This window comes from Drosophila miranda, chromosome 4 (assembly GCF_003369915.1).
Source record: "Drosophila miranda strain MSH22 chromosome 4, D.miranda_PacBio2.1, whole genome shotgun sequence".
NCBI lineage: Eukaryota > Metazoa > Arthropoda > Insecta > Diptera > Drosophilidae > Drosophila > Drosophila miranda.
Genome location: NC_046677.1, coordinates 26,674,958 through 26,680,985, shown reverse-complemented (window position 1 = coordinate 26,680,985; position 6,028 = coordinate 26,674,958). Strand labels below are relative to the sequence as shown.

The 6,028-nt window shown below is 41.3% G+C and overlaps 3 protein-coding genes across 3 annotated transcripts; all 3 read right to left on the bottom strand.

The window, feature by feature from the left end:
* Positions 1-212: 212 nt before the first annotated feature.
* On the bottom strand, positions 213-897 carry LOC108161516. Its single transcript, XM_017295794.2, has one exon. It carries the CDS (start codon positions 792-794, stop codon positions 459-461), a length of 336 nt encoding a protein of 111 aa, XP_017151283.1. The 5' UTR covers positions 795-897; the 3' UTR covers positions 213-458.
* A 1,912-nt stretch (positions 898-2,809) lies between these two features.
* On the bottom strand, positions 2,810-3,379 carry LOC108161393. Its single transcript, XM_017295641.2, has one exon. The coding sequence runs from the start codon at positions 3,290-3,292 to the stop codon at positions 2,969-2,971; it is 324 nt and encodes a 107-aa protein (XP_017151130.1). The 5' UTR covers positions 3,293-3,379; the 3' UTR covers positions 2,810-2,968.
* A 612-nt stretch (positions 3,380-3,991) lies between these two features.
* LOC108161617 (leucine-rich repeat extensin-like protein 3) lies at positions 3,992-4,427 on the bottom strand. Its single transcript, XM_017295916.2, has one exon. It carries the CDS (start codon positions 4,362-4,364, stop codon positions 4,107-4,109), a length of 258 nt encoding a protein of 85 aa, XP_017151405.1. The 5' UTR covers positions 4,365-4,427; the 3' UTR covers positions 3,992-4,106.
* Positions 4,428-6,028: the final 1,601 nt, after the last annotated feature.

The following is a 6,028-nucleotide window of genomic DNA, read 5'->3' as shown; positions in this document are numbered from 1 at the left end:
ACAAATGGAATTTTGCAGTCTAGATTTGATTGAAACTGTAAAAAACGAAAGGGAGAAAAACCCAGGACAGTAAATGGCAAATAGTTGTTCACTAATTGATAGGACTATCCTGCAGGCCAAAAGGACATCAATCATTTCCGTTTCAAAGTACAAAAAAAAAAGAGAATTGGCATTTGCCAAACAGTTTAATTTTCATATTTATGCCATTAACATTTATAAAACATACATATACAAATATATTTCAGTGTGTGTGTGTGTGTGTGTGTGTAGTGGTTGGACAATCGAATGATGTCACACATCGAAGGACAAACAACATTGAAAGGCAATCATGTAGATTTCAATTAAAATAAAATAAAATGCATTTAACTTATTTAAACAAACATTTGAAACGGATTTCCAATTAACTGACGGCAGTTCCAGTTCCAGTTACAGTCCTGTTTGCTGTGTCCTGTGTCCGTCTACCACCTGGGTGGTGGCTGCTGGACAACGATGATCTCCTCCCGTGGGGGCGGGCGACGACCGCCAATGTTGAACTCAATGAAGGGCCTGCTCGGCTGCACCACATCCACCTCGACAATGGGCCGTTGCTGCTGGTATTGTGGCTGATAGGCGGGCTGGTACACAGCCGCCGGTGTGATCACCTCCACCCTGGGCGGGGGTGGACGGCGACCACCCACATCGATCTCAATCACTGGCCGGGGTATCCTTGGCGGTATGATATCCACCTCCACAATGGGTCTGCCACCATGATGATGATGATGGTGGTGACGACGTTCTTCCTCGTAGTAGGGCATGGCTGTCTGTCTGTCTCTTTCTGGTTTCTCTCGTGCTATCCTTTTTGTGGCAAGTGCTTGCTGCTCCTTTTGACTCTTTGCTCGAACTGAAGCTCTACTGGCATTTGCCTAACTATTTAAGGCCTCTTTTATCGCTAATTGGGGAATTTTTTACACTTGTTTTGCCGCACAGAAGCTTAATTTCATTATCTTGTCAGGTGGACTTAATGTCTTCTTCGATAAAAAAAAAAAAATATATATATTGATAAAACAATTTCCAGTTAGGGGGTGGTTGGGCGGCTAGTGGGAGGTAAGTGTGATTTTCATTTTCAAGAGGTTCAAGGTTTTGGGTTTGCTTTTACAATGAATCATCACATTTTTGGGTAAAGGGGAAGGACAGAGAGCTTGAAATATAAATGCAGAAAAAAACAGACTATTTTTATGGATATCGAACAATTATTTATATCTGCTCATGTGATAAATGGAATGAAAAACCAAGGCTAGAACAAAAAATCGAATGACAGTGATTGGAAAACATATAAATCTAAAGAATATGGGCCTAAATGACGATGGGATGGCATAGTTTGAAAAAGATATTTGTTTTTGTCTCGATATATCGCCAGGTATATCAATTGTATCCAAAAGGCATACAATTTTATATATTTTATAGTCGTATGCCTAGTAAAAATTATGAAATTAAAATATATATTGGGTGTATATTAATAAGAAGATGTGGTCTACTCTTCAAGGCCTACAACGTAATTTTTTTCTGGTGCAAAGTACATTCAAAATGATTAATTTCGTCGCGTAGTGTAATTTTGGATAAGAGCGCATGAATTTCACCAGAGAAATGCTATCTACATACGAGTATGTATGGTATTGAAAATAAATAATTTGAGTTGCCATTTTTGCAGAAATTCCCTCATTAATTCCATATGAAAGTGGACAAAAGAAATTCGCATATATTTTAGGTTCTTCTTAGTGCCAGATAAGATAGAAATTGGCAGTCATTAAGACTGCACCATCAAGTGGCCGAAGCAATCGAAAATCCCATTCATATGTAGGCACTTACAAACTGATGGAATAGTGATTCATCTGTACGAGTAGGGTCTCAAGAGTTTCTTAGACACAACACAGTTTGGAGGAGCTTCGCAGAAGTCTTTTTCAAGTGGAAAAGGAAGAAGAAAAAAAGATTAGGAAGGAAAATAGAGTGAGAAAATCACATGAGAAGAGATCATCGATCAAGAGCATACGAAATGGAGACAAAATGGCCTTACGACATACAAGGCCTGACATATGTAAGATATTATTTAAATGATAGTTTATTGATATTATTCAATCGCGATAGGCTGCTAAGTGTAAGACCAATTAGTTTTAGCTACAAAGATGGATTTCGGTTGATTTCTGCTGCTGCTGCGATGCTCCTTGAACGCCTCCCTTTTGCTGTTCCTCTTCTTCTCAGCTCTGCTCTTCTTCTGCCTGTGCTGCTTGTCTGCTGTTTATCTTGTTCCGCTGTTACTCTGCTGTTGCTCTTCTGCTTATCTGCTGTTGATCCGCTGTTACTATGTTATTGAGCTGCTATTCCTCCACTGCTGTTACCGCTGTAGATCGGCTGAAACTGCTGTTGCTCTACTGCTGATCTCCTGCCACTGCTGTTGACCTGCTGTTACTGCTATTCCTCTGCTGCTGATTTGTCATTCCTCTGTTACTGCTGCTGATCTGCTGTTAATCTGCTGTTGATCTCCCGCTATTGATCTGCTGTTACTGCTATTCCTCTGCTGCTGATCTGCTACTGCTGTTAATGTGCTGTTACTGTTATTCCTCTGCTGTTACTGCTGTTGATCTGCTGTTATTGCTATTCCTCTTCTGCTGATCTGCGGTTACTGCCGTTCCCCGTCGCAAGCCCCTGCTTCTACAATGCTTCCTTCTTACACATATGCACCCATATATTATTGATATCACTACCATATCATATCTATTCCTTTTTTTCTTTCGATGACAGTTCCCTTAACTTAAGATTAAATAGAGGTTCTTTGTTATCTTTTGCTTGTTTACACTTTGTAGAAAATACTTTTATTTTATGCTGAAGACATTGATTTCTTTAATTTGAGTTTGATTCACATATTTTCGCCCTAAAAGGCAGAACTTCCACAGATTCCATGCTATATAGGTTCCAGATCATCCATAGTCCTCTTTTACCACTGCTGATATTGTGGATACGGCGGATATTGCTGCTGCTGTTGATATTGATACTGATATTCATAGCCCTGCTGCTGCTGGTAGTAGCCGGCGGAGCCCATTGTCATGCCACCGTATGGCTGTGGCATCATCATCTGGGGCCCGACTGCTGGCGGCATATAGGAGGCCCCTGGCGTTACGTAGACAACCTCGGTCCGAGCCGGAGCCGCCGGCGGATAGTAACCGCCACCCCAATTGGGAAGAACATCAATTTCGATATTTGGACGACCATGGTGATGACGAGGAGGACAGCCACATGGATCCTCATAGTACGGTCGCATGCCTGTGTCTTCAGTGAATATTAATTCTCCGTTCCTCAACTTTCAACAATCCTAACCAGACAACAACGCGCTGAATACTGAACCCAAGAATGCCGCAATGCCACTGGAAGAACTGGAACATCAATCTGATGTTTTGTGTGTGTGTGGTGCGGCGGGGCTTAGAGGCCTTATTCCAGGCGCGTTGGAGATAACGAGTGTCTGAGTCATTCGATGTGGGGTTCTGATAGCGATAGTGTGTGTGCTCGATAGCCATGGATGGGTATTGATCGGGTTGTGGTCTCTCTTTTCACCTGACTATTGTTTACCTTATTATCTGACCCACTGCTTATCGCTGGTGGAGTATAACTTATGCTTATCTGCGCGATAAGCTTTGCAATGGCATAGAGAAATGTGTGGAGAAAATTAGACATGAACTTTCTTTTGGCAGGGGGAAAAAAGTACTCGAAAATGAGCCAATTTTGATATAAAAAGATTCTTCCACAAAAAAATGAATAGAAATGGATGGTGTTGTTCTTTGATTGTTAAGAAATTCCCATGAAATGTAGATACTTTTCCTCAATAAAAGTCTCAAATGAATACTAGATTAGCTCCCATTAGAAATGCAATCATTTCTGCGTATTATTCATGTTTTTTTCGATCTTTGATAACGAACACCTGTTGTACTTCCACTTTGTTCCATAAATCCATAAACCACATTCCTTCAAGTGTTTTGTTTTTGTCGTATATTTTATATTTTTAATACATTTTTCTCTACTGCTAAAATAAATTCATCTTCATCTTTCCTGGATCCTTCCCCTCTCTCTCGCTTTCCCGTTCAGTACTGGGGATTGTGGTAGTGACTGTCTCCCGGAGGTCCTGGCGGTGGCGGCGGCTGTTGGTAGTATCCATATGGCGGTGGTGCCTGCTGCACCACGACTACGGGTGGTGGCGGTGGTGGTCTCTGCTGCACCACGACAATCGGTGGCGGTGGTGCACGATGACGGCGGGGCCAGGGCGCAGCGATCTGCACTTTGATGGTCGGCCCGCGACGGTGGGGCGGGGGACCGCCGCAATGATCGTGTGGTGGTGGCATTTTCGTTAACTTTTGGCACGTCTAAACGGTTGGACTTATCGTGGGTTACTGATAGATGGCATTGGCTCTGACTAAATGTTAAAATGGAACATATACCCTTTGCCCCTTATCGACTGCTTCTCTTTCCAGAAAAAAAAGCTTTGCGAAATGTGTGTATTACGCATACGCCAGGTGTGCTTGGTTGGAGGGCGTTTAATCATGCCACATATCGATAGGTGAACTTTATTATCGATAGATAAGAGTTCCATTTGATATTCGCTTTCTGTAGTTAAGCTTTGTGCTTCCAAAAGCTTTTTTATGGGACAACTTTCGGGTTTAAGAGAATAAATGGAATGGGTTTTAGTGAATCATTTCTTACACTCGGGATTCACATTTGAAGACCAGTCTTCTGGCATGAATCACGGGGAAGACCCTCTTCTTTTATTTGATTTACAGAAAGGAATGTTTAAAAGATTCAAATAACAATCGAAGATTATTTTCATTGGTTTTTTAGCTCCAAAGAAAACTTCGAAAAGATTATCCTTAACGCAAAATATCTCCCTGCAATCAATCAATCAATTTGCCACTTGACTTACATCAACACAACTCAATTTTGACAAACAAAATGCACAAATACTGTTGATTGATAAATCTTTTAACACAATAAAAATAATCCACTTAAAAACAAAAAAAGTTAAGCCCTAAATTCCTCATAAAAATGCCTTAAATTCTTGGCTAATTCCTCAATAAGTCTTTACACAATTTCGTTGCATAATTTCCATTGTTTTTCCTCGGCTTAATTGAGAATTTGTAAATATTTGACAAATATTTGCCTGCATTTCCATTATGCATCAGACACACGATTCGCCCCCAGGGTGTGGCAGTGGCAGTGGCATGCAAAAGGAAAACACGTTAGTTGGTTGGTCAATCAAAATGTTTCTCTCCCTGGAGTCGCACACAGAAATCCGTAAAGTCTTGGGGGGCTTTTTGGCTTTTGTTAATTGAGTTGTTGGGAGTTTTTTTTTTGTGTCAGACACGTTGTTGCATTCAATGCAAAGCATTTTCACCACTTGAGTGTCACTTTTGATCAAAGCCAAGGGGGGTAGAGGGGCAGGTGGTGGGTGGAGATGCCTTAAAAGTTAAACATGCACAAAGTGGCAAACGAGTTCTGGTGCTGCCAAAAGTTTTCAACTGCCGCCGAAAGAAGGATGGGCTTATGCTGCATAACTCTCAACATACGAGAATTGAATGCGGTTGATGCACTGCGAGAAAAAGCCCATCAATTAGAGCTAACAATTAGTCAGAGATCCCACAGGCTGTGAATGATTTTAGGGCAGATATTGGAAGATTCAAGAGATTCTGAAAGAGTCTAACCCTTTGAAATCGATCCAACAAAAAGGTAAGTCTTTTTCGATCAAAATGATATTCTTTCTTGGTCCGGAATGAAGAACGGAATGGTTTTGCCAAAGAAAATAGATTAAAAGAAATATATTACCATGGTACACGATTTTTTCAGCTTGAAAATGATTCCAGGCTCTCTTAAATTATTGTTGAAAGGCCACAAGAGAGCGCTCAAAAGCCGATCTCCGCTCGGACGCTCTCTCGTATGAGCCATGAGGCAGCCGAAGACTGAGAGTTAAATGTATGCGTGTTGGCTATCCCTGCCATTCCTTCTGCTGGTTCTA